Source organism: Mandrillus leucophaeus, unplaced genomic scaffold, assembly GCF_000951045.1.
Source record: "Mandrillus leucophaeus isolate KB7577 unplaced genomic scaffold, Mleu.le_1.0 Scaffold150, whole genome shotgun sequence".
Taxonomy (NCBI): Eukaryota; Metazoa; Chordata; class Mammalia; order Primates; family Cercopithecidae; genus Mandrillus; species Mandrillus leucophaeus.
The window spans coordinates 4598235-4623208 of NW_012101477.1; the positions used below are offsets into that span (position 1 = coordinate 4598235).

Below are 24974 nucleotides of genomic sequence, written 5' to 3' on the forward strand. Positions count from 1 at the left end.
CATCTTGGCCAACATGGTGAAACCCTGTCTCTACTAAAAATACAAAAAATTAGCCAGGCATGGTGGCGGGCACCTGTAATCCCAGCTAGTCGGGAGGCTGAGGCAGGAGAATTGCTTGAATCCAGGAGGCAGAGTTTGTGGTGAGCTGAGATTGCACCATTGCACTCCAGTCTGGGCAACAAGAGCAAAACTCCGCCTCAAAAAAAAAAAAAAAAAAAGTTAGCAAAAGTTATCTCTGAATGGTAGAATTACGGGTGAGTTACATTTTCTTTTTTGTACTTTTCTGTATTTTTCCTATAATAAATATTTATCAGAAAAAAACCGATAAATATTAAATTTTAAAATAGCTACTTATATCATAACAAGACAGAGCCAACTAGAAATAGAGAATGAAACAGTAAAACCAAATGATCTTCATTTTAAAAATCATTTTCTTATATTTAGTTGTAGGCTTTTGATACTAGTAGATCAAATTTACCTAACTGAAACTTCGGTAAATTTGGTTTTATGATCATGGTGACATCTATATTAATCTGTTACACTGGCTGCAGGCTAACTTTCCAAAACAAAGAGGTCAGCGCCCTGCCAAAACATGGGCAAGACTTACCCTACAGGGGTGAAGGATGTCTTCTGGAGGACAGTGGCTCTGGAAGCAACGGATTTAGCATGTTCTAGTTTAACAGTGGCCTGAGTCAGAGGCTGAGACAAAACATTGGTGACTTGCAACTGGAAATAAATTAAAAATTATTTGTTACGACAAAGGCTACAGGAGCAGAGAATTTTGTTACTGGGGTGCTTTATCTATAGGTTGTAAGCTCTGCAGGAGAGCAAACCCCCTGCTTTGGGAAATCTTCACAGACCTGGGGTCTGCTGCCTAATCCTAAAATGGATTATTACAGGTGTGAGTCACCACACCTGGTCAATATATTTCCTTCTTTCTGATTCCCTATTCTATCCACTCTGCTACAGAATCTTTAAAAGAATTTATCAGACTGGGCATGGTGGCTCATGCCTGTAATTGCAGTGCTTTGGGAGGCTGAGTCAGGAGGATCACTTGATGCCAGGAGTTCAAGACCAACGTGGGCAACATAGCAAGACGCCGTTTCTACTTAAAAAAAAAAAAAAAAAAAAAAAGGTTTTTTAAATTAAAAAATTAGCTGGGCATGGTGTCATGTGCTTATAGTCCCAGATACTCAAGAGGTTGAGGCAGGAGGATTGCTTGAGTCCAAGAGTTAGCATGAGCTATGACTGTGCCACTATACTCCAGCCTGGGAAACAGAGGGAAACCCTGTCTCTGAAAAAGAAAAAAATAAATGTCTCAGCCAGGCTGGGTGCAGTGGCTCATGCCTGTAACTGCAGTACTTTGGGAGGCTGAGATGGGAGTGATTATCATTTAAGGCCAGGAGTTTGGGACCAGCCTGGGCAACATAGTGAGACCTTGTCTCTACCAAACAAATAAATAAATCAATCAGCCAGAAAAATACTTTAGGATAGTACCAGCAATGGGAAAATTAAAGAAATATGGATAACATTAATAACTATCATTTGTTGAAAGTCAACTACATGCATATACCAGGCTAGGCCCTTTACATATATTCTCCTATCAATTGTATGACACAGATAGAATAATCCTTATTGCACAGGTGAAGAAACAAGCCGTAAGTGGTTAAGGGACTGCCAAAGGTCACATGGCCGGTTAAGTAGTTGAGCCAGGACTCAAACCATCTATTTAGTTTCCGAGTCAATTATTTTTCCACTTTGTCCTCTTAGCCCCTCTTGACTCACAGCAAACTATGTTCATCGGGTTACTTTCTACCCAAGTCTTTGTTGAGGGTATACAAGTTGTATGTAGAGAGAAAATGGGCAATTTTGAAGAACAGGGTACTCACTCAGGAGGCTATCTGCAGGGGCCACCAAAGTAGATCTAATGGGACAGACAGGACTGTCCTAAGTGGAAACCCAACACTTAGACATAAAAATAAAATGCTAATTTCTCATGAAGATCTTAGCTTATCACTGGTTCCCAAACAACAGCAACAAAATGCCTCATTTGAGATGAAAGTTCTAAGCATATTCAAGATCTGTGCATTTGCTCTGTTCAAAGAGTTAACACAAAGGAGAAGTCTATGCTTACTGCTGAGTGAAAGTGAGGACTGTGCTATAAAGAGGCAAAAAGATATCCCATCAGGACCAGGGAAGAAGAGAACTGATCAACCATAAACACCAGAATTACTTGAGAATTAAAACAGCTGTTGTAAAATAATATAGTTAGAAAATTTGGGTACTGGAGGAAGTCTATGCTGCAGTGGGCCATGATCGTGCCATGGCACCCCAGCCTGCATGATACAGCGAGACCCTGTCCAAAAAAACAAAACAAAACAAAAAAATACGACAAAGAAAGTTTGGTATTGGGAAATGCATTTTAGATGCAAGACTTCTCTATGCATCTGGAGTTATAGGCCTAGAAATGCAATATTCCTGCACTTATTGAAAGCCTGTACTTTTTTTTTTTTTGAGACAGGGTCTCGCTCTGTCACCAGGCTAGAGTGCAGTGCCGCAATCTCGGCTCACTGCAACCTCCGCCTCCCGGGTTCAAGCGATTCTCCTGCCTCAGCCTCCTGAGTAGCTGGGACTACAGGTGCACGCCACCATGCCCTGCTAATTCTTGTATTCTTAGTAGAGACGGGGTTTCACCATATTGGCCAAGATGGTCTCAATCTCTTAACCTCGTGATCCGCCCGCCTCGGCCTCTCAAAGTGCTGGGATTACAGGCGTGAGCCACTACGCCCAGCCAAGCCTGTACTATTTAAAATCCTCTAGGGAGAGGCCAGGAACGGTGGCTCATACCTGTAATCTCAGCACTTTGGGAGGCTAGTTCAAGGCCAGCCTGGCCATCATGGCAAAACCCCATCTCTACTAAAAATACAAAAATTAGCCAGGCATGGTGGTGTGTGCCTGTGATCCCAGCTACTTGGGAGGCTGAGGCACAAGAATCACTTGAAACCAGGAGGTGGAGGCAGCAGTGAATCAAAGTCATGCCACTACTCTCCAGCCTGGGTGACAGAGCAAGACTCTGTCTCAAAAAAAGCAATAAAAATAAAAATTAAAAATCCTCTAGGAAAAAAAAAATTTTTTAAATAGAGTTGAAGGGTTCTGTGGCTAGTTCACCCAGTGGTCACATCTCCATTTCAAGGCTCAGGGAAATGAGCCTTGCCCTCCATTTAATGGGTATGTCCTGGTAAGGGCTACAATTGGCTGTGACCATAGTCCCGATTTCTGAAAGCCTTCCACTAGGAATGACAATCAGAGGGGCACACTTTGGGGATGAATGTCTTACCCTCAGGATAGCCTGTTCGTGAGTGTCGGAAGCAGAGCCCTCGGGCACAACCACAACCGGCACGTGGTAGCGATTATGGGAAAGTACAGCAGCTGCAGAAGCCACGCTGAAGGCTTCGGAAAGGGACTCAAAGTTCTTCTTGCTGAAGATTGCATTCATCAGCTGGATGACCTGATCCTGAAAGAAACGTGAAATGCAGCCGATTTTTCTTCCTCTGCTGGGAAGGTGGGAGGGCCACTGCTGTAGAGGAAAGTCACTCCTTATCTGTTTCAGGTGTTCACATGGGAGGTCTTTTGGTCAGTGATCCAAATTCGTAGATGGAGAAAACACAAATATTCTGCATTTAAACTTAGAACTTGGATGTGGTTGTTTTTTTCCCATCTTCCGTTATAAACTGAAATTCATGATTTGTCAGTTATTTAATAAGTGCTTACTATACAGGCCAGGCGCGGAGACTCATGCCTATAATCCCAGCACTTTGGGAGGCCAAGGCGGGTGGATCACTTGAGGTCAGGAGTTCGAGACCAGTCTGGCCAACATAGTGAAAAACCCCATCTCTACTAAAAATACCAAAATTAGCCAGGCATGGTGGCATGCGCCTATAATCCCATCTACTCAGGAGGCTGAGGCACGAGAACTGCTTGAACTCGGGAGGCGGAGGTTGCAGTGAGCCAAGATCGTACCACTGCACTCCAACCTGGACGACAGAGAAAGACTGTTTGAAAAAAAAATCATAATAATGCTTACTACACAAATGCAGGGTAATTCCAGATAACTACTGAGATATGAAACTATATTATGAAATACACATAATAGTAATTATTTGTTAAATGTCTATATACGCCAGGCATCATGATAGGTGCTTACATGCATTAACTCAAATTTTGACAAAAACTATAAAAGACTGCTATTATCAATGTTTCCCAAAAAACGAAACTGAGGCTAAAGGAGGGTAAGTAACTTCTGCAAGTTACAACAACATTAGCAAGACCAACATTCAATTGTAGGATTGTTTGTCTCCGAAGTCCTTCTACAAGAACATCTGTTCTTTCCTGGTTCCCATTATCCTCCCAGCTAAGCTACCTTTCCTCCCAACCTACCTGTAAGTAGTACATTGAGGCAAAGTTTTTATTTATAACACCAAACGTTATAGCTAAAATGTACATTAAAAAGAAACTAAAATAACTCTCCATTAAGAACTAATGGGCTGCTTAGAGGAGAAAACTAAAAGTAGTTTTTTTTAAAAAAGTGGAACCTAAAAGGCATTACTAAAATTCTGGAGGTTGTTTGCTTAGGAGGAAACATTTTCCCCTTCAATCAGTTTTGTTTTTTAAAATCTACCATCCAACCAAAGAGCTCTCTTATTCCTGACAGTGTTATTCACAGTCAACATGAAAGAATTTTCTTTAATTGGACCAATTACAATTTTCCATTACTAGGCTGCTGACATGTTAAAATGGGTGACTGTTCACCAGAACTGTTGTGTCAAAAGCAGTGACAGCGAAATTACTCCAGCCAAGTACCTGGTTAGCAGCAGCTTGGAAATAAAGGAAGAAAATGTTTAAGTTGTATATGTACAATACCATTAATTCATCTACTTTACTGTGTATAGGACAATCAGCAAACAATCTGTACCCCAAGACCCCACACTCTTGCACTTTCACCCATAACAGAAATTAAAAGGGAGTATATTTCTAGACCTGCTACACTTAGGACAAAGGAAGACACACAAAGAATGCAAACACTTGAATAACTTATTTGACCATATCCTCTGGAGAAAATATGAAATTAATTCCAATTATCCAAGACAGATAATTATTTACTTGAAGAAACTTGGCACAAAACTCGTAATGCATAAAGAAATGAAAAGTTCTCACTTAAAACCCAAATCTCTCCTCCTAAAATTTAAATAAAAGCAGCTTGTATTTTAAGTACTTTAGATTAAGGGCTGGTAACTTCTCACAGACAAGGGGTACAAAGACGGTCCCACTCAAAAAGACTTCCCACATGCATTCCAACTAAAGGTTCTTTCAGGTTAACAACCTCCTCTTGAGAAAAAGAATGAACTCTTGGCGGATGTGTGATAGACACACATGCCTCTCAGTGAACTATGTCCATCAGCAAAGATTAGCTAAGATTTAGCCGTTGCTGAGGATAAGGGGGAAGGGAGGAGAAGCAATTATGAGCCCAGGGAAGGATGTGAACGGGCCACCAGAGTGGAAAGCATTCAGGAGACAAGCAGAAAGGGGTATTGGGAAGAAAGGGAGATGAAACAGGAGTAATACACGTGGCTTCCTTGATATTACCTCGTGACATGTACATACCCCATTTAAAGCAAGTGTGGTTTGTTTACACATCTGTCTCACTAGCAACCCATTTCTTGAAGACAGGCATTACATCTTTCTATTTCTCACTCTTAATCCCTAACCCAGGACACTGAGTGACAACATCCCAAGGTATGTCTGAACATTTATCTCTAATAAAAGCTATCCTTAGCAGATAAAGCTGATGACCCCTTTGGGTTTCATGCCTGAAAACTGTTAGATGGGTACCTCCTTAATGGATGGCTCAGTCCCCACATGATCCATGAGCTTGTAGGTGGCAGCCACAAATAACGCTGTTGTTTCCAGTCCTTCTTCAAACTGGAGATACACGCCCCCCAGTTCATCTAGGCGAGCAACAAGGTCCTGCCATAACAAAACAGAGACATGCTGGATGTCAAGTAACAGCAGAAATGAGATGCACGAACCACTGTCAACCCCACCGCAGACAGCTTCGTGACATCTCTCACTCTAAATCTGAAGACCACCTCAGTCACTTAATACTTTCTCAAAAATGGTCCTTAGGCAGAGTAAAGTATATCAAACAGACATTTGAGGAGAGCAGTGTCTTCTGCACTTCTGGGAGGGTTCCTTCCTTGGCCCCGTGTATGCAGGCCCAAGCCCAGGAGTCATGGCAGGGAAGGCTCCAGCTACTTTGGGTGGAAGGCCAGTGGGCCAGGCTGCCGTGCACCCAGGAAGCATCGTGACACAGATGGAGTCCGCGGCCATCCATCTGAATACAACCTACAAAGCATGGCGTTTCCCAGAATTTCTTAATGCTCCAAAAGACAAAGAGAGACACACTGCTCTCCTAGGCAACATGACTAGGCAACCAACGTGTCTGTGAAGCATCCAGTGAAAACACCATCAGGACTGCTTGTCAGCCCTGCCAGGCAGTCCATGAAAGAGGCCCCAGAGAAGCATGATATTCTGGACAAAGGCAAGGATAGAGCAATAATAAAAACCACCATCACCACGTCCTGAGCACCTATTATGTAATAGGTACAAATATTGCTCAGGACACAGTACCCTAATACAAAGAACACAAGTGTGCCATGGATATAAGAAGCAATGTAACTGATCCTAACAGATCATGCATGGCTCTCTGCAAGACTCTTCTACAGTGTATCAAAGATAGGAGCTGGGAAATGTATTTGGCAAAAGATTCACACCTCAATCTCCTCCACGATGCTCCTCAGGTCAGCCTGCTGGGACAGGTGGGATGCTGTCTGCAGAGCCTGGACCGTTCTGGAAAGTAAAGAGTAGAACCCCAATGAATGGCAAGTCTTCTTTCATCTACTCACCCCTTCCTGTACTTGGGACACTTTCACAAATATCCCACTCTTGTTCTTTAGAAGTACAAGTTGGTCTCAGCCTTTAAGGAGTTTACTTATAATCCAGTTAGGATAGGTATGACAAAACCCGGAAAAGATCATCACAGCTGAGAAGACAACGCAGGCAACAGAACTGGCAAGAAGAAGCGTGGGCCTTGGGCCGGGCGCAGTGGCTCACGCCTGTAATCCCAGCACTTTGGGAGTCTGAAGCAGGCAAATTCCTTGAGCCCAGGAGTTCAAGACCAGCTTGGGCAACATGGTGAAACCCCATCTCTACTAAAAATACTGAAAATGAGCCAGGTGTGGTGGCGTGTGCTTGTAGTCCCAACTACTTGGGAGGCTGAGGTGGGAGAATCGCTTGAGCCCAAGATGCAGAGGTTGCGGTGAGCCACTGCACTCCAGCCTGAGCAACAGAGTGAGACCCTGTCTCAGAAGAAAAAAAAAAGATTGAAGCAAAATTCATATAAAATTAACAATTTTAAAGTGAACAATGCAGGGATGCTTACTATATTCACAATGTTGTGCAACCACCACCTGTCTAGTTCCCAAATATTTCCATCAGTCTAAAATAAAACCCACTGGTTGAGCATGGTGGCTCACACCTGTAATCCCAATACTTTGGGAGGCCGAGGCAGGAGGATCACTTAAGCCTGGGGGTTCAAAACCAGCCTGGGCAATATAGTGAGACCTCATCTTCACAAAAAATTAAAAAATTAGCTGGATCACTTGAGCTAGGGAGGTCAAGGCTTCAGTGAGCTGTGATTGCACCACTGCACTCAGTCTAGGTGACAGAGTGAGACCCTGTCTCCAAAAAAATAGATAAACAAAACTCACTGAACAGTTTCTCCCCATTGTGTCTCCCCTTTGCCCCCGGCAACCAGTAATCCATGTTCTAGCTCTACGGATTTGCCTACTCTGCTATTTCATAGAAATGGAATCATACAATCTGCATCCTTTTATGTCTGGCTTCTTTCGCTCAGCAGAATGTTTTCAAGGCTCATCCATGTTGTAGCATGTATCTGCACTTCATTCCTTTTTATGGCTTATTCATACAATTTTATCTATAATTCTGGAAGATAAGCTTTTTAAGATGGAACATGATAGGTGTATACATGTAAGACTTGTTAGATTCTGTTCTCTTAAAGCAGATAATTTGGAAAACATAAATGGTGCTTTTCTGGATAAAATGGGGAAAGGAGAGGCCCCCTGGTGGTTAAACGACTGCTACTGCCACCCCAATGGTTTCCTAATTCCTAAGAGATGACTGGGCCCTTGTGTAAAACCTCCACTTACTAAGTCAATGTGTCAAGGAATGTAGAGCAAGAATCTGTCTGCTTATGTCAAGATCATAACAATTTAGATTCTCTCCATGGGAAACTAATTCCATTAAGATGACAAGTTGGAAAACAGCAGAGTCACAATTTACAGAGAGACAAGCCCTAGAGTACTCAACGACACCTATGGGATGCTTGTTGTTATAATACACTTGAGAAAATGAAACCTGAATTTCCAAACGAGATAAAAATCACACATCTGCCCGTGATAAATGCTGTGCTCAGAAAAGGGGGTTAAGATAGCCCAGAAAGAACTTCTCAATTAAGATATCATTTTTTTCTCTTTGGAATGAGCGAGTGCCGCATGGTAACAACCTCCGAAGTTTTAGAACGAAATTAATCCACTGAGTTTTAGAAAGTTTTGTCACTGGCTTTAATTACTTATTCCCCAGCCAGCAATTTCTTTTTCTCTGGAGCATAGTACTGTATTCAAACATTAAGAAAGCAGATCTTATCTTGCTAATATATAGCAGATGATTCAGAGAAATTGACTTATGAGAGACAACAATGAGATCTTCTCAGATGGTTCATTCAAACCTACAAGTATTTTCTTGTTTTCCATTCAAGACAAGTTTACAAACATTCACTTCCTAGAAAAAGCCTATTTAAATATAGAAGGCCCACTTAGAAGAGTTCTAATTTATATCAGATTGCCTTTAATAGGGCAAATTAGTAGTAATATAAGGCATCTGACCAGTTGGATTTCACAATGACCCTATGAGCCATTCTCCAGGTTTGCATATGAAAACACTGAGGCTCAGCGGGGCTAAACAACCTACTCATGGTTACAGCGGTTGAGTAGAAGAGTGGATTTGAACACACTTGTTTCTACTCCAAAGCATATGTTCTTCCTACCTATAAGCTTTCTACAAGACAGCAGAAACACAAAAGTATAGTTTCATCCTTTATTAACTCCTTTGGATACAGACTATGTGCCAGGCTCTCTAAGCACTGCAAATAAAGCTTATGGCTGGGTGTGGTGGCGCGTGATTATAATCCCAGCTACTCAGAAGGTGGAGGTGGGAGGATTGCTCAAGCCCAGGAGTTTGAGGTTGTATGATCGCATTGCACTGCAGCCTAGATGACAGAGGGAGACTCTGTCTCAAAAAAAAAAGCTTATGATCTAACATACAAATAACAACGAAGGAAGTAACAAACTCTCTAAGAAAGGGGACCTGTTTGTTAGGAACCTAACAAACAAACGGTCCAGAAAAGGAACTCCGTTTCCTACATGCCCACCAAGAACCAGGCACTGCGCTAGGGTCTTCACACCTATTATCTCACTTAATCCTGTCAGGTGCTCTGATGTAAGAATTATGGGTTTCATTTTAAAGGCGAGGCTCAGAGAAGTTAGAATATGTGAATATGAGGAGGGTGTGAGGATGACATAGAGGAATGTCAACTGCCTGTGAACCCTGTCCTTAACAAAGTTTTAAGTTTACAGAAAAATCTGATTGTTAGCAAAAACACAAAAAACAAACAGAAAAACCTGAGAAACAATCTCACTGTTTTGAACGGGGGAATTGACATCACCAAACTCTTGCTAAACAATGAACAGGATTCCAGAAATGTACTCCACACCCTCCTTCAGGGTTGCAATTAAATGGTGAACACAAATAAAATAACAACAAAATTATTGTTTTAAATGAGGAGTTTCAGTGTTTTAAAAAAAAAAAAAAAAAACTATAACCGGCCTGGACAACACAGAGAGGCCCCATCTTCACTAAAAACAAAACATTAGCTGGGCAGCCAGGTGCAGTGGCTCACACCTGTAATCCCAGCAATTTGGGAGGCCGAGGCAGGTGGATTGCTTGAGGTCAGGAGTTCAAGACGAGCCTGGCCAATGTAGTAAAACCCGTCTCTACTAAAAATACAAAAATTAGCCAGGCGTGGTGGCATGCCTGTAATCCTAGCCACTGAAGACACTGAGGCAGGAGAACTGCTTGAACTCGGGAGGCGGAGGTTGCAGTGAGCTGAGATCACATCACTGCACTCCAGCCTGGGTAACAGGGTAAGACTCCATCTCAAAAAAAAAAAAAAAAATTAGCCAGGCGTGGTAGTTTGCACCTGTAGTCCAGCTACTCGGGAGGCCGAGGCAGGAGGATCACTTGAGCCCAGACTTCAAGGCTGCAGTGAGTTGTGATCATACCATTGCACTTCAGCCTGGGTGACAGAGTGAGATCCTGTCTCTAAATAAATAAAAATTTGAAACTACATATATTATCACTTAAGAGCTTAGCAAAAAACACCCTGGAGTTATAACATTTCCATTTATAACAAACAGGTAAGGTGCTTCTCCTTCATCTAAGCTTTTTGCAGAGTAGTAGAGTCTGATTCCTAGAACACTCCACCCTCTGAGCAACCACCTCTCCCACCAGATGCTACCTCTCACAACTTCCAGGGATCCTGGAGCCAGCACTTTGCAGAGCCTCCACTGCCAACATGCCATCCTGCCCTGGCCAAGCCTCAACAAAACATGCACGTGGCTCCTTCTGAGTTATCTGCCCTTGCTCTAGCCCTCCAACCTCACAAGGCAGCTGGCTCTCTAGGTGATGGCGTGCTCATACTCTGGCTCAGCACCTGCCTTCTGTTTGCAAGGCGTGCAGAAGACTGCGTCCATGTGAGCTCCACGAGAACAGGGACCTTACCTGCCTTCGTGCAATCATGCCTGCGGTGCCTTGCACAGCACCTGGCACACAGAAGTATTTACTGAAGTACTTGCCCAGGAAGTATTTGCTGAACCAATGAATGAGCCCTCTTAGGATAGGGCCCGAGACAAATGAAGCCTGAGAAGTGCTCGAGATGACAACTCACGCCAGCACAGTCTCCTCCTTGCTGAGACGAGCAGTAAGGGCACTGAGTGCTTCTTGGGATGCCAAAGGAAGGCCAAAGCCGCTTAGAGCTGCAACTGCATGGTAGATCTGGTTAACAGATGAGTCCTCACTGACAGCTGCCAGAAGCAGATCTTTGGTCTCATTTGAAATAGAGATCTAAGAAAGAATTGGCAGACACAGAGTTTTAGAACAGGTCTTGGCAATTTGTGGCAGGCATGGCAAAGACAGCATGCAGGGCAGCTGCCAAAGTCACCTCCGCCTCATGTATGCTGATTCCCCTCTAATCCCCAGATACCAGGATGAAATGTTTGTAAAACCTCGGTACAACACCCCCATCTGAAAAGATGCTGACAAATTACCTTTCTACTTATACGGTTCTCCTGTGTTCAATAAAATGACTTTTCAGAAACCTCATGTAGGGGTACACTTTGAACAGTTTTAAATGTTAAAGGGAGATGAAAGGAAAAAATCAAGACCTCCCAGAAGAAAGGCAAAAACTGTATGAAAAGGTTATTTAAAACCCTTGAAAAGTAAAAACTTAGGAGAAACATAAACTACACTTTCTTAAGGAAAAGCAACGGACTCTCCGCAACAATGGACTCTCATTGTTAAAAAAAGGATTTTTGACATGACCCTTCCCCTTTAAAAATGCACTATTTTTTTTTTTAAATAGTTAAAAGTCATTGTCAGTGTAGGAACCCGGACTCACCTCACATCCTGAGAGGGCCTGGCTGGCCTGGGCGGCGTAGAAGAGGGAATCCACATTGCTGGGATCAAGGTTAGATCTGATGTAGGTACATGCTTTCTACACAGCAGGGAAAAGTCAGCGTTAAGTGATGATACATGTAGTGAACCAGGAAAAGCAAAGGCATTTTTAGATAACATTCGAAGTCATTATAGATGGCTTGAAGAAGGAGCTACATGAAATTAGTTTTTAAGTAGTTACTTTCCATAGGACACGGTTTTACCCAAAATTGCTGACTTCGTACAAACAGCAGTAAGTCTAAAGGCACTTGAGTCCTTCTGAATCTTAGAAAGGAAAGAAGGAAACCACTTCCCCAATCACCTGTCTGGCCATGGCCTGTGCTGGGTATTTATGAAGCTCTTCATTTTAATGACATAACGACCCTGTGGTAGAGATTATCACTATCCCCATTTACCTGAAAAAGAAACTGGGGCTTGAAATTGGTAAGTAATCTGATGAAGGTGACAAAGCTACTAAGTGGCAGAGTCTCTTCTGATTCCAACTGTACTGGCATTTCCACTTAGATGTCACCAAGGCCAAGTCAGGCTCAACAAATCTAAAATGAGCTTAAGGCTGGGTGCAATGGCTCACATCTGTAATCCCAGGCCTCTGGGAGGCTGAGGCAGGAGGACCGCTTGAGCTCAGGAGTTCGAGAACAGCCTGGGTAACATGGTAAGATCCCATCTCCACAAAAAACTCAAACATTAGCTGAGCAGGTGGCGGGTACCTGTGGTTCCAGCTACCTGGGAGGCTGAGGTAGGAGGACTGCTTGAAGTTGAGGCTGCAGTGAGTCATGTTCATGCCACTACACTCCAGCCTGGGAGACAAAGCGAGACTCAGTCCCCCAAAAAATAAAAATAAAAAATAAAATGAGCTTAAAACTTTCTATTTCTTCACCAGGACTTCCCAGCTCATGCACAGGTAACGCCATGCATCCAGCAACCCAAACCAGAAATCTGGGAACCATCCTTGACTTTTCCCTACCCCTCCAAGACTATCAAGTCTACCTCTTTTTCATTTCTCAGGCCCAGTCCCGCCTCTGGTTTCTGTCACTGCCTTAGGGCAGGTCCTTGCCCTTTCTCACCTAGATTGTCCCAGTAATCTCCTAAGTGGTCTAAAGCCATGCAATCCATTCTGCACACTGCTTCAAGACTGATCTTCACAAAATACAAGTGTAACCATGTTGCTTTACCTTTAAAACCCTCCAGTGGTTCCCTATTTTTCTCAGACAAGATCCAGCTTCTGACTCAGCATGAAAGGCCCTCATGACTGACCCTCCCTCTCCATGCTGCCTTCATCACCATAGCCCTAATTCCAACTCCAAAATCTTACCCTCCAGCCTCCTGCAGCTATACCACGCTCTTGCCATTTCACATTTGACGCCGCTACCCACCCTGCCGGGAGCACCTTTTCCTTGTCCTTCCTGCCAGCCAAACCAGGCCCTACCTTCAACTCTGCTCAGATGTTCACCTCTTCCAGACAGTCCTCCCAGAAGAGGCCAGGTATCCACCCTCTCAAGTGCTCCCCCAAAGCACATACCACACCGTACTTACTAGTTCCCCCAGTGACTAGTGGCCCAAGATCAGGGACTTTGCCGAATGCCCATCACAGTGACTGCCACAGAGGAAGCACATCACAAAACCCCCAAACTCCTGGTACTGCGACTCTCCTCGACTCCAAGAAACAGTATCAAACCATTAGACTACCAATATTTTGGTTGAAGTAATATAAAATTCAGCTATTCAAAAAGATGTGGTAATAGTAACAGTTAAAAGTGGGTGCTGGTTGGGCACAGTGGCTCACGCCTATAATTCTAAAACTTTAGGAAGGTGAGGCTGAAGAATTGTTTGAGGCTGTGGTGAGCTGTGATTGCACCACTACAGTCTGGCATGGGTGGCAGGGCAACAACCTGTCTCAAAAAAAAGAAAAAGGCTGGGCACGGTGGCGCACACCTGTAATCTCAGCACTTTGGGAGGCCAAGGCGGGCGGATCACAAGGTCAGGAGATCAAGACCATCCTAGCTAACACAGTGAAACCCCACCTCTACTAAAAATACAAAAACAAAATTAGCCAGGCGTGGTGGCAGGCACCTGCAGTCCCAATTACTCGGGAGGCTGAGGCAGAAGCGTGAACCCAGGAGGCGGAGCTTGCAATGAGCCAAGATCACACCACTGCACTCCAGCCTGGGCGACACAGTGAGACTCTGTCTCAAAAAAAAAAAAAAATTGGGGGTGCTGGGCGCGGTGGCACTTGCCTGTAGTTCCAGCTACTCAGGAGGCTGAGGCAGGAGAGTCACTTGAACCCGGGAGGCGGAGGTTGCAGTGAGCTGAGATCGTGCCACCACACTCCAGCCTGGACGACAGAGTGAGACTCCTTCTCTCCCGCCAAAAAAAAAGTAGGGGGTGCTCCTGGAGAGTAGGACAGGGTGGAGGGCAGGGGCAGCACGCTGCCTTTCACTAACAGCTATTTTGTATTGTCCAATGTTTTGCTGTGTGTACATGCTACTCCAACCAAAATTTTTTTTTTAATTTTATGAATGAATTTTTTTTTTTTTTTTGCATCAATTAGGGATCTGAAGAGAACAAGTAAAGCTACTCAAAGAGCCCTAGCAGTGGAATGCGAGGAAGCTGAAAACGTGTGCTTTGTCGCCATCTGGTGCTGTAACAATGGAACAACACTGGAGACCCCAAAACAATGACTATGGTTACTTCTACCTCTACCATTACCTCCTTCTGAGCACTTAAAATGTGTCAAAAGCTGTTCGAAGTGCTTTATGTGCATTTCCCATTTAATCCCCAATCTATCTCATGCATCGGGCATTCTTATTACCTTAAGTTTACAGATAAGAAAACTGAGGCATTAGAAAGGCAAAGTAACCTGTCCAAAGTCACTCAGCTTTTAACTAGGGGAACTAGAATTCCCTGGCTCCAGAATAGCCTGGCTCTGGTGTCTGAGCTATAAAACCTCTACTTCTCAAGAGCCCACTAAAAGCAGTCTATTCTGGAGTAAGACAAGCATCATTCCTACACTTTGCAAAGACAAATCAAGGTAAACCGGTCCAGTGTTCAGTGGCTTCAAAGCCCAAGATGTTGACAGCAGAGTTCACAGAGCAGCAGAAGCACGGAGACCTCCCAGAACTGCTCAGCCTGCTCAGCGAGCCCACCCAGTGCTGAGGCTTCAGCCAGCCGCTCTCGGGGGACTGGAAACTTTGACTCCAGCTGCCCTCCAACGTTCTAGACTCATCTTCCCCACTGAAGGCTGAAAACTGCCCCCTAAATGCCCACCCCCAATCTGCTTGCTTCCAACTTTCTGTGCTAATACTCCAATTAATCAAATACCCTCTTGAGCAAAAAAGTACAGCAGTGATTTCTTCCATCGTAGGTTTTCCCCTACAACTCTCTGAACTGAATCAAACATGGAGTCCTACAGAAAAGACAGCAAATCTCTCTCATCTGCCCTCCCCTCCCCTATTTCCTCCATAAACAGTTCCCCGCTACTCTCGCTGCCTCTCAGACTGTGCTTTGTAATCTCTTCAGACTTTGTTACTGTGATGCGCTGCCCAGGCACACACTGGCTGGGGCCCCATACCAGACCCTTTCTAACTGGGCCCACTTTTCCCCAGGTGCTTCTTCCCGCACTTCCCCACCCACCTCTGCTCCGGCTGCAAAAGCACCTCACTGCCCCAAAGCACAACAAGCACTTGGAAGCCTCCAGGCTTTGCACACCCTGTTCTCTCCATCTGGAAGCCCATTACCTCGTCAATTCAACTTCTCCTGTAACGTATTAACAAAACTCAAGACTTATTTTAAAATACAACTTCCTGACCAGGCATGATGGCTATAATCCCAGCACTTTGGGAGGCTGAGGCAGGTGGATCACCTGAGGTCAGGAGTTCGAGACCAGCCTGACCAACATAGTGAAACTCCATCTCTACTAAAACTACAAATATTAGCCAGGCGTGGGGGTGCGTGCCTGTAGTCCCAGCTAGTTGGGAGGCTGAGGCAGGAGAATCGCTTGAACCCGGGAGGCGGCGGTTACAGTGAACCGAGATCGAGCCACTGCACGCTAGCCTGGGAGACAAGAGCAAAACTTTCAAACAACAACTTCCCTCAACCCTTCTCTCCCCTCCAGTGCCACCTTCTCTCTTCCCATACAGCCACACTGCTCCAGTCTTCATGTCCTCACTTCCACTCACTCCACTTTGGCTTCTGCCCCCAGCACACCAGTGGCAACCTCCAGATTGTCAAAGCAGAGGATATTTTCCAGTGCTCACTCCTCAACAATGGACAGACCAATCACATCCTCACTGGGAAACATGCGCGCCCGTAGCCTTCTGGGATACCACCGCACCCTTCCTGGGTCTCCTACTTCTCTGGCAGCTCCTCCCTCAGTTTCAAGCTCTCCTGCTGTTTTCTCAACTCCTAGGCTGGGCTCTCATCCCACCACCTCCTGCCTCCCTAGGCCATTCCATCCGTGCCCATGGCTTCATCCTAAACTTCTATGCAGATAATTCTCAGACCCTTAACTCCAGCCCAGACTCTCTCAATAGTCACTTACATGACTCAAAGGTATTTCAAGCTCACCATGGTAAAGAACAAATTCGTGATCTTTCCCAGACAAATCCCATTCTTTTCCTGTGTTGCTATTTTATGGAATGGCCCAACCACCCATCCATGCAGCAGAAGCAGAAAGGCCAGGTGTTATCTTTTGTACCCCTCCTGCATTCAATCTTGCCCTGTAGCCCCCGGCTATGGTCTGTCTCCCAAAAAGCAAGAGAGAAATCCTTCCGAAATGCAAGTTGAATCATGATACTAGCTCTTTAAAATCTATTGCTCATTGGAAACAGATCAGAACTCTTCCTGTGTGGGCCAAGGCACTGTGGCTTGGCCCCAGCCTGCCTCACTCGTCTCCCTCCCTCCCACTCTGTTCCACACACCTCCTCCTTTCAATCTCAAATGTAACCTGCTCTCTATCCTCCGCACAGGCTGTTCCCTCTGCCTGAAGTCCCTTCCCTCCTTCGTCTCACAGTTAACTCCTCCTCTCCCTTTAGAATTCAGATCCATCATACCTTCCTTCACTCCAGTGCCTACCACATGCCAGGTGCTGTTCTAGGAACTGGGGATACACAACAAATAAAATGGACAAAATCCCTGCCCTTAAGAAGTAGAGTGAGATTAGGGTGATGTAGAGAGGTTTGAGTTTTGGGTTTGGGGTTTGTTTTGTTTTTGTTTGTTTTGAGACAGGGTCTTGCCCTCTCACACAGGCTGGAGTGCAGTGGCATGATCGTAGCTCACTGTAGCCTCCAACTCCTGGGCTCCAGCAATCCTCCGTCCTCAGTCTTCTGAGTGGTTGGGACTACAGGCGCACACCACTATGTCAGATAATTTTTTAACTTTTTGTAGAGACAGGGTCTCGTTTTGTTGCCCAGGCTGTTTTCAGACTCCTGGCTTCAGGCAATCCTCCCACCTCAGCCTTCCAAAGTACTAGTATTACAGGTGTGAGCCAACACACCCAGCCCAGAATGAGATCTAAATTCGGAGATTTCCTCAGGAAAGCCTTTCCTGGCAAATCAAAGTACCCTATTCTATCCCTATAAAAGTCCCCTATTTATAACAGCACATATTTCACCTTCATAAAACTTACCACTGTTACAAATATTCGTGCATATATTTGATTACATGACTAATGCCTATCTCAGATATTAGACAATATATTCTTAAGAGTGCAGGGGCCCTCTCCCTCTTTATGGTTCAAGAGTAAATCCCCAGTGCCTAGCACTATACCTAGTGCATAGCAGAAACTCACCACATATTTGCTGAATGACCAAATGAAACCTGCACCAGCCAGCACAGATGGCAACACCCACTGTGCAAGATTTGGCATACAGTGTGAGTGCCGGCTCCCTCTGCTGGACTCCCGTGGTACTTTCCACAAACAGCCCGTCTGCCTCTTTGCACTCAGCACTATATTACCGTACTCTCAGTGGATAATGAGCTCTCTTGTCTTCTCTGCATTTAGCACAATGTCTGGCACACAGCAGAGGCTCCATAAACGATCACTGCCTGAAAGATTGCCTCATTCTCTGCTCTCCCCAGGAATGAACTGAGTGCTTGAGCCACAAACAAATATACTTACTACTATATGCACTCGTCATGTGCCAGGCACTATGCTAAGCACTTTATACTTATTATCTCATTTAGTGCTCACAACACTTTATAAGGGATGCATTTTGTAAAAATAATTTGTTTTTTTTTGAGACAGGGTCTTGCTTTGTTGCCCAGGCTGGAGCGCACTGGTGCCATCACAGCTAACTGCAGCCTTAAACTCCTGGGCTCAAGCGATCTCCCTGCCTTCCTGCCTCAGCCACCTAAGTAGCTAGGACTAGAGGTGCATGCCACCATGCCCAGCTAATTTCTTTCATTTTTTGCAGAAATTGGGTGGGAAGGGGGGGGGTCTCACCATGTTGCCCAGGCTGGTCTCGAACTCCTGGCCTCAAATGATCCTCCCACCCCAGCCTCCCAAAGTGCTGGAATTACAGGCATGAGCCACTGTGCCCAGCATGTTCTTAATCTTGTAAAAAGCTAAACAATGATATCCATAAAATCACCATTCTGATATGCTTATGTTTTATATAAATATAACTCAAATGAAAAATGCTCACTCTTTTTTTTTTTTTTTTTGAGACAGAATCTCGCTCTATCACCCATGCTGGAGTGTAGTCGTGTGATCTTGGCCCACTTTAAGCTCTACCTCCCAGGTTCACGCCATTTTCCTGCCTTGGCCTCCCGAGTAGCTGGGACTACAGGTGTCCGCCACCACACCTAGCTAACTTTTTTGTATTTTTAATAGAGACGGGGTTTCACTGTATTAGCCAGGATGATCTTGATCTCCTGACCTCGTGATCCACACGCCTTGGCCTCCCAAAGTGCTGGGATTACATGTGTGAGGCACTGTGACCGGCCTTTTTTTTTTTTTTTTTTTTTGGAGACAGGGTCTCACTCTGTCACCCAGGCTGGAGTGTAGCAGCACGATCTCGGCTCACTGCAACCTCTGCCTCTGGGTTCAAGTGATTCTCCTGCCTCGGCCTCCCGAGTAGCTGGGATTATAGGCATGCCCACCACGTCTGGCTAACTTTTGTATTTTTAGTAGAGACAGGGTTTTGCCGTGTTGGCCAGGCTGGTCTCGAACTCCTGACCTCAAGGGATCCACCGACCTCAGCCTCCCAAAGTGCTGAGATTACAGGCCTGTAATCTTTTTAACAACTAAAATCAACTCTCATTCCACACTGCTGTCTCCATAGTTTCTATTCTCAGTAAACCCCATTTCTCCCAGTTTCGCTGCTAAAACCTCTTGTGAGATAATAACCAAAATCTCTCCAAAGATCAATCTGTGAGAACAATCAACAGTGTATCTAGTGGAGCCCAGGGAGTTCTCTCTACTGAGCTGAAGGCAACAACGGCTGAGCAGGACATGCACCACTACACGGAAGTGATAGTAATGAACACTTTCTCTCAATGGATTTATGTAGTTTGCACATCTAATGAGGAAATTCAACAGCTCTGAAACATCCGTATAACTCCCTTTCTTCCATTACTTATAATGCATACACCACCTAATCAACAGAGCACATTTCATAAGCAATTAGAATGCAGTATGTGATTAACCCATTTATTTTCTGATTAGCAGGCACATTTAGAGAGCTCCCATTTTGATTGAGCTGAAGTTTTACAGTTCAAATATTTGTTAGACACCTGTGTGTCAGAGGTATGCTAAGCAGTGGGGATGACAGTCTGAAAAAACAATGTCAATCAATGTGTACCAACTGCTACTACTATTTATATGTAGTCATGCTAATCATAAGGTTAATACTACATATTACCACATGCCATCAATGTGCTAACGACCCCGCACACATTACCTGTAAACTTAGTATTATTGTCTCCATCTTACCGATGACAGAACAAACATTTTGAAAGGTTAAGGAAGCTGCACAGGTGACTTCGGTGTGAAGTTTTGAAGTCAACACCTTGAAGCCAAGCTCTCTGACTTCAGTGTCTGTATTGTAAACATAAAGCCACAGCCAGCCCAATCATGTAATTAACGCAAGTCACACTGCATAGCAGCTGTCCGGATGCCTCTCAATCTACATCTTCAGCCCTAACCAACATCCCGCAAACTTGTGATGATGGCAGAGAATAGCTTTGGGGGTATGTCTTCAACCTAAATCTCCTACAGAACGCCAAATCACGACACAGATCAAAAGACATGCTCTGGATGAAGTGGGAGCACCTCATTCATCTGTGACCCCCCTACACTGAATCCTGTGGTTCCACTAAAGTTTGAAAAACTTCAGGAGAAACTTTTCATCCTGCATTCAAATCCTGCCAAAGGTCAACATTACTATTCCAATGTTATCTCCTATACCTCACAATATAAAACCTCTAGTCAATTTGCTCTTTCTCCCCAGGGCCTCTAAAGACATCACCGAAAACAAGAGCAGAAATACAAAGCATCACTACAAAAGGCACCGTGAATACAGTGTCTGTGCCAGGCACTGTCTGAACTCACCTAAACAAAGTATAAATAGAAGCAAACCTTTTCAGTGTAAGAACGATAATAGCTACCATTTCCTTTGAGGGGCATACTGTAATTTCACTTTCTTCTTACAATGATTCAGTGAGGTAGGCTTCATAACTCCCTTTTCAGAGAGGTGGAGCCAGAATTAAAAGCTTGGGTTAACTGACTCTGATGTGTATACTCTTACTTTTGAGAAGAACTAATTTTATCAGCAGGTACATTCACCTTTAGGGTTTATAAGAGTGAAATCATGAGGAAAAGTCTGTTTCTTTAACAGAATCACACACAGGAAGAAAACATTGGGCAGAAACGGAGAGCTGGTTGTTAGGAAAAAATTTGAGTAAGCTGGATCTCATATAGCTGGGATCAGCAAACTTTTTCTGTAAAGGACCAGTTGGTAAATACTTCAGGCTTTTTTTTTTTTTGAGACGGAGTCTGGCTCTGTCACCCAGGCTGGAGTGCGGTGGCCGGATCTCAGCTCACTGCAAGCTCCGCCTCCCGGGTTTACGCCATTCTCCTGCCTCAGCCTTCCGAGTAGCTGGGACTACAGGCGCCCGCCACCTCGCCCAGCTAGTTTTTTATATTTTATATTTTTAGTAGAGACGGGGTTTCACCGTGTTAGCCAGGATGGTCTTGATCTCCTGACCTCGAGATCCGCCTGTCTCGGCCTCCCAAAGTGCTGGGATTACAGGCTTGAGTCACCACGCCCAGCCATACTTCAGGCTTTATGGCCAGCCTAGTAACTATTTAACTCTACAGTTAAACTGAAAAACAGTTGTACCTAACGTGTAAATGAATGGATGTTCACACACACACACACACACACACACACACACAGTTTGGCCCATTGGCAAAAATGGAACATTTTGAGCATCAAAAAGAATAACAATCGAAATGGATTGAAAGATACCAATTGCAGCCGAGAGGGGTGGCTCACGCCTATAATCCCAGCACTTTGGGAGGCCAAGGTGGGTGGATCACCTGAGGTCAAGAGTTCGGGACCAGCCTGGCCAACATGGCAAAACCCTGTCACTATCAAAAAATACAAAAATTAGCCAGGCGTGGTGGAGAATGCCTGTAGTCCCAGCTATTTGGGAGACTGAGGCCGGAAGGTCACTTGAACCTAGGAGGCGGAGGTTGCAGTGAGCTGGGACTGCAAAACTGCACTCCAGCCTGTATGACAGTAAGACTCCATGTCAAACAAACAACAAAAAAAGACATCAATTGGAGGCTGGGCACAGTGGTTCACATCTGTAATCCCAGCACTTTGGGTGGCAGAGGCGGGAGGATGGCTTGACCCGAGGAGTTTGAGACAAGCCTGGGCAACATGGCAACACCCTGTCTCTACAAATATTAAAAAAAAAAAAAAAAAAAATTAGCTCGGCATGGTGGCATGTGACTGTAGTCCCAGCTACTTGGGGGGCTGAGGTGAAGGATCACCTGAGTCCAGGAGTTTGAGGCTGTAGTGCACCATGATCGCACCACTGCACTCCAGCCTGGGCAACATAGCGAGGCCTTGTCTCAGAAAAAAAAAAGAAAGACACCAATTGGGACTATCAGTGCTGCCCTAGACAGAATTAAAGATATTGAACTTCCCCTCCTACCATAAATAACTATCAAACTGCTTGAAATATATGAAATTGAGACACCGAACAACAGACAGCAAAGGCTGGGATCCTTTAAAGAAGGTTAAAAAGTATCACAATGGGCCGGGCGCAGTGGCTCACACCTGTAATCCCAGCACTTTGGGAGGCCAAGGAGGGTGGATCACAAGGTCAGGAGATCGAGACTATCCTGGCCAACACAGTGAAACCTCATCTCTACTAAAATACAAAAAATTAGCTGGCGTGGTAGTGTGTGCCTGTAATCCCAGCTACCTGGGACGCTGAGGCAGGGGAATTGCTTGAACCTGGGAGGTGGGGGTGCAATTGCAGTGAGCGACTGCGGTGAGATCAAGCAATGAGATCAAGCAGTGCAGTGAGATCGAGCCACTGGACTCCAGCCTGGTGACAGAGCGAGTCTTCGTCTCAAAAACAAAAACAAAACAGACAAAAAGTATGACAATGATACCAGAAATAATGGGAATTTAAATGGAAATTCAGTTATAGGGTTCTTTCATTATTTGTGACATGGCAAAATAATAATTCACGGTATACTGTGAGAAATTAAGGATGCATATTAAAATCTCTAAACAAAACTAGACAAACACTAAAAAAAAAATTAGATCTAAACAGCCAATAGAAGAGATAAAACAGAATATTTAAAAATAATCAAGGGGCTGGGCACAGTGGCTCATGCCTGTAATCCCAGCACTTTGGAAGGCCCAGGAAGGCAGATCACTTGAGGTCAGGAGTTCAAGACCAGCCTAGCCAACATGGCGAAACCCCATCTCTACCAAAAAATACAAAAAATTAGCCAGGCGTGGTGGTGCACACCTGTAGTCCCAGCAGCCAGGGAAGCTGAGGTGGCTGGCTTGAGCCCAGGAGACAGAGGTTGCAGTGAGTCACGACCATGCCACTGTACTCCAGCCTGGCTGAGCCACACTTTGTCTCAAAAAAAAACAAACAAAACAAAAACAAACAAACAAAAAAAACTGTTCTGAATCCAGGAAAGATTTTAATCATGATGCATTTTCCTCACCAGAAGTCCAAAAACATGTCTCAAAATTGCCTGATGTAGTGACTACCATTATTTAATACATGTGAGTGCCTTCTACCTTGAATTCCCTTATTATTGGTCACACACATATGGGGGCACTTAGTAAGTACACATGGTATTGAACAGTCTCACTCCCAGAGCTGAAGTAAAAGTTTCTAGATGATCTATGACTTGCTCTTCTTGACATCCCACTAAAAATAACTGATCTGGCATGATCCTTAACATACATTAGGCAAAAAAACAAAAACAAAAACAGACCTGTCAAACTGAAATAAACTTCTTTTTTTGAGACTGAGTCTCACTGTTGCCTGGGCTAGAGTGCAATGGCTCCATCTCAGCTCACTGCAACATCTGCCTCCTGGGTTCACGCGATTCTCCTGCCTCAGCCTCCTGAGTAGCTGGGATTATAGGCATGCACCACCACACCCAGCTAATTTTTTCTATTTTTAGTAGAGACAGGGTTTCACTGCATTAGATAGGCTGGTCTCAAACTCCTGACCTCATGATCCACCTGCCTTGACCTCCCAAAGTGCTGGCATTACAGGTGTGAGCCACCACGCCCAGCCAAATATTTCTTAATACTGGATTAACCTTGGTTATCCGCAAATGAGCAAGAGTTAGTTTTGAACTACCCCAAAGGAATACAGTGAGGGGATGAAGGTCCTCCTGAACCACTCTGACCACCAGGACAAAAACAGCCTTACCTTTGCATCTGGCACCTGGGCACCAAGGCTGCTGAGTCCCACGATGGAGTAGAAGGCAGATTCCAAATTTGTGAAAGGGCGATCCAGCGAGGCTTTCAGTCTCTCCACGTCATGCTTGGTGAGGTAGTGAGTGGGCGTCAGAGCCCAGGTGCTGGCTATGATTGTCAGGGCCAACAGGAAGACAGTGCTTGAACCTTGGGGGGAAACGACCATTCAGTACACTCCACACTCTTCCAAGGTGCTATACACAGTCCCAGTGATGACGCGCACCAAGATCTGGGAACCAAATCACATGGGGAAGGGTGAGGGAACCCAGGGGTTTAACCTGAGGAGAAGCCTTGGGGAGGCAGGGAGCCTGCTCTTCAACTGGTGGAAGGACAGTCCTGCCAGCAGCCTCCAGGCATCTAAAGCACAGGCCTTATCCTACTATTCCCATTAAGTCCTCTGCCTCTAAGGACAAACCCAATCCTGAATCCTCACACCTTGTCAGCCTCTCAACCAGCTCTCCTCCCTCGCGCTTCCCGCCATCTGTTGCTCTCTGGCTTCTCTGTCCTCTAAAAAGCCAGGTTCGTTCCTGCCCAGCATTTTTTCATGCTTTCCCCTACCTCAACTTTGCTTAATTTTTACTTTCAGAATTCAGCTCAAGCACCTCTTCCTTAAGAAGCTCTCTCTAGGATTAGGTCCCCAGTACAATAAAGTAAGGAAGAACCCAGGCTCTGGGGCCAGGCTTAAATCACAGCTCTGCCATTTATTAGCAATATGCCCTTGGCGGTTATTCAACCAGCTGGTGCCTCAGTTTCCTCAAATGTAAAGTGGGATAATAATAGTATCTACCTCAGAAATGATTACACAAGTTAATATAGAAAGATCTGGCCAGGCCAGCACTTTGGGAGGCCAAGGCAGGAGGATCACCCGAGGTCAGGAATTTGAGGCCAGCCTGGCCAACATGGTGAAACCCCATCTCTACTAAAAATACAAAAAAATTAGCTGGGCGTGGTGGCAGGTGCCTGTAATCCCAGCTACTCGGGAGGCTGAGGCAGGAGAATCGCTTGAACCCTGGAGACAGGTTGCAGTGAGCTGAGATTGCGCCATTGTACTCCAACTCGCGAGACGAGCAAAACTCCGTCTCG

The 24974-nt window shown here is 44.9% G+C and overlaps 1 protein-coding gene across 2 annotated transcripts in view; it reads right to left on the reverse strand.

Annotated features, from left to right (window-relative positions):
* The window catches only part of RPN2 (ribophorin II), a 66506-nt gene that overhangs the window by 30611 nt on the left and 10921 nt on the right, over positions 1-24974 (reverse strand). Inside the window, exons 2-8 of one of the 2 annotated variants that reach the window (XM_011975007.1) lie at positions 23845-24038; positions 11870-11965; positions 11141-11316; positions 6831-6906; positions 5890-6024; positions 3338-3514; positions 608-726 (exon numbers count right to left, since the gene is read on the reverse strand). In XM_011975007.1, the coding sequence (XP_011830397.1) occupies positions 608-726; positions 3338-3514; positions 5890-6024; positions 6831-6906; positions 11141-11316; positions 11870-11965; positions 23845-24038 (973 nt within the window). The remainder of the gene's footprint in view (positions 1-607; positions 727-3337; positions 3515-5889; positions 6025-6830; positions 6907-11140; positions 11317-11869; positions 11966-23844; positions 24039-24974) is intronic. The other variant, XM_011975008.1, reaches the window with a different exon arrangement.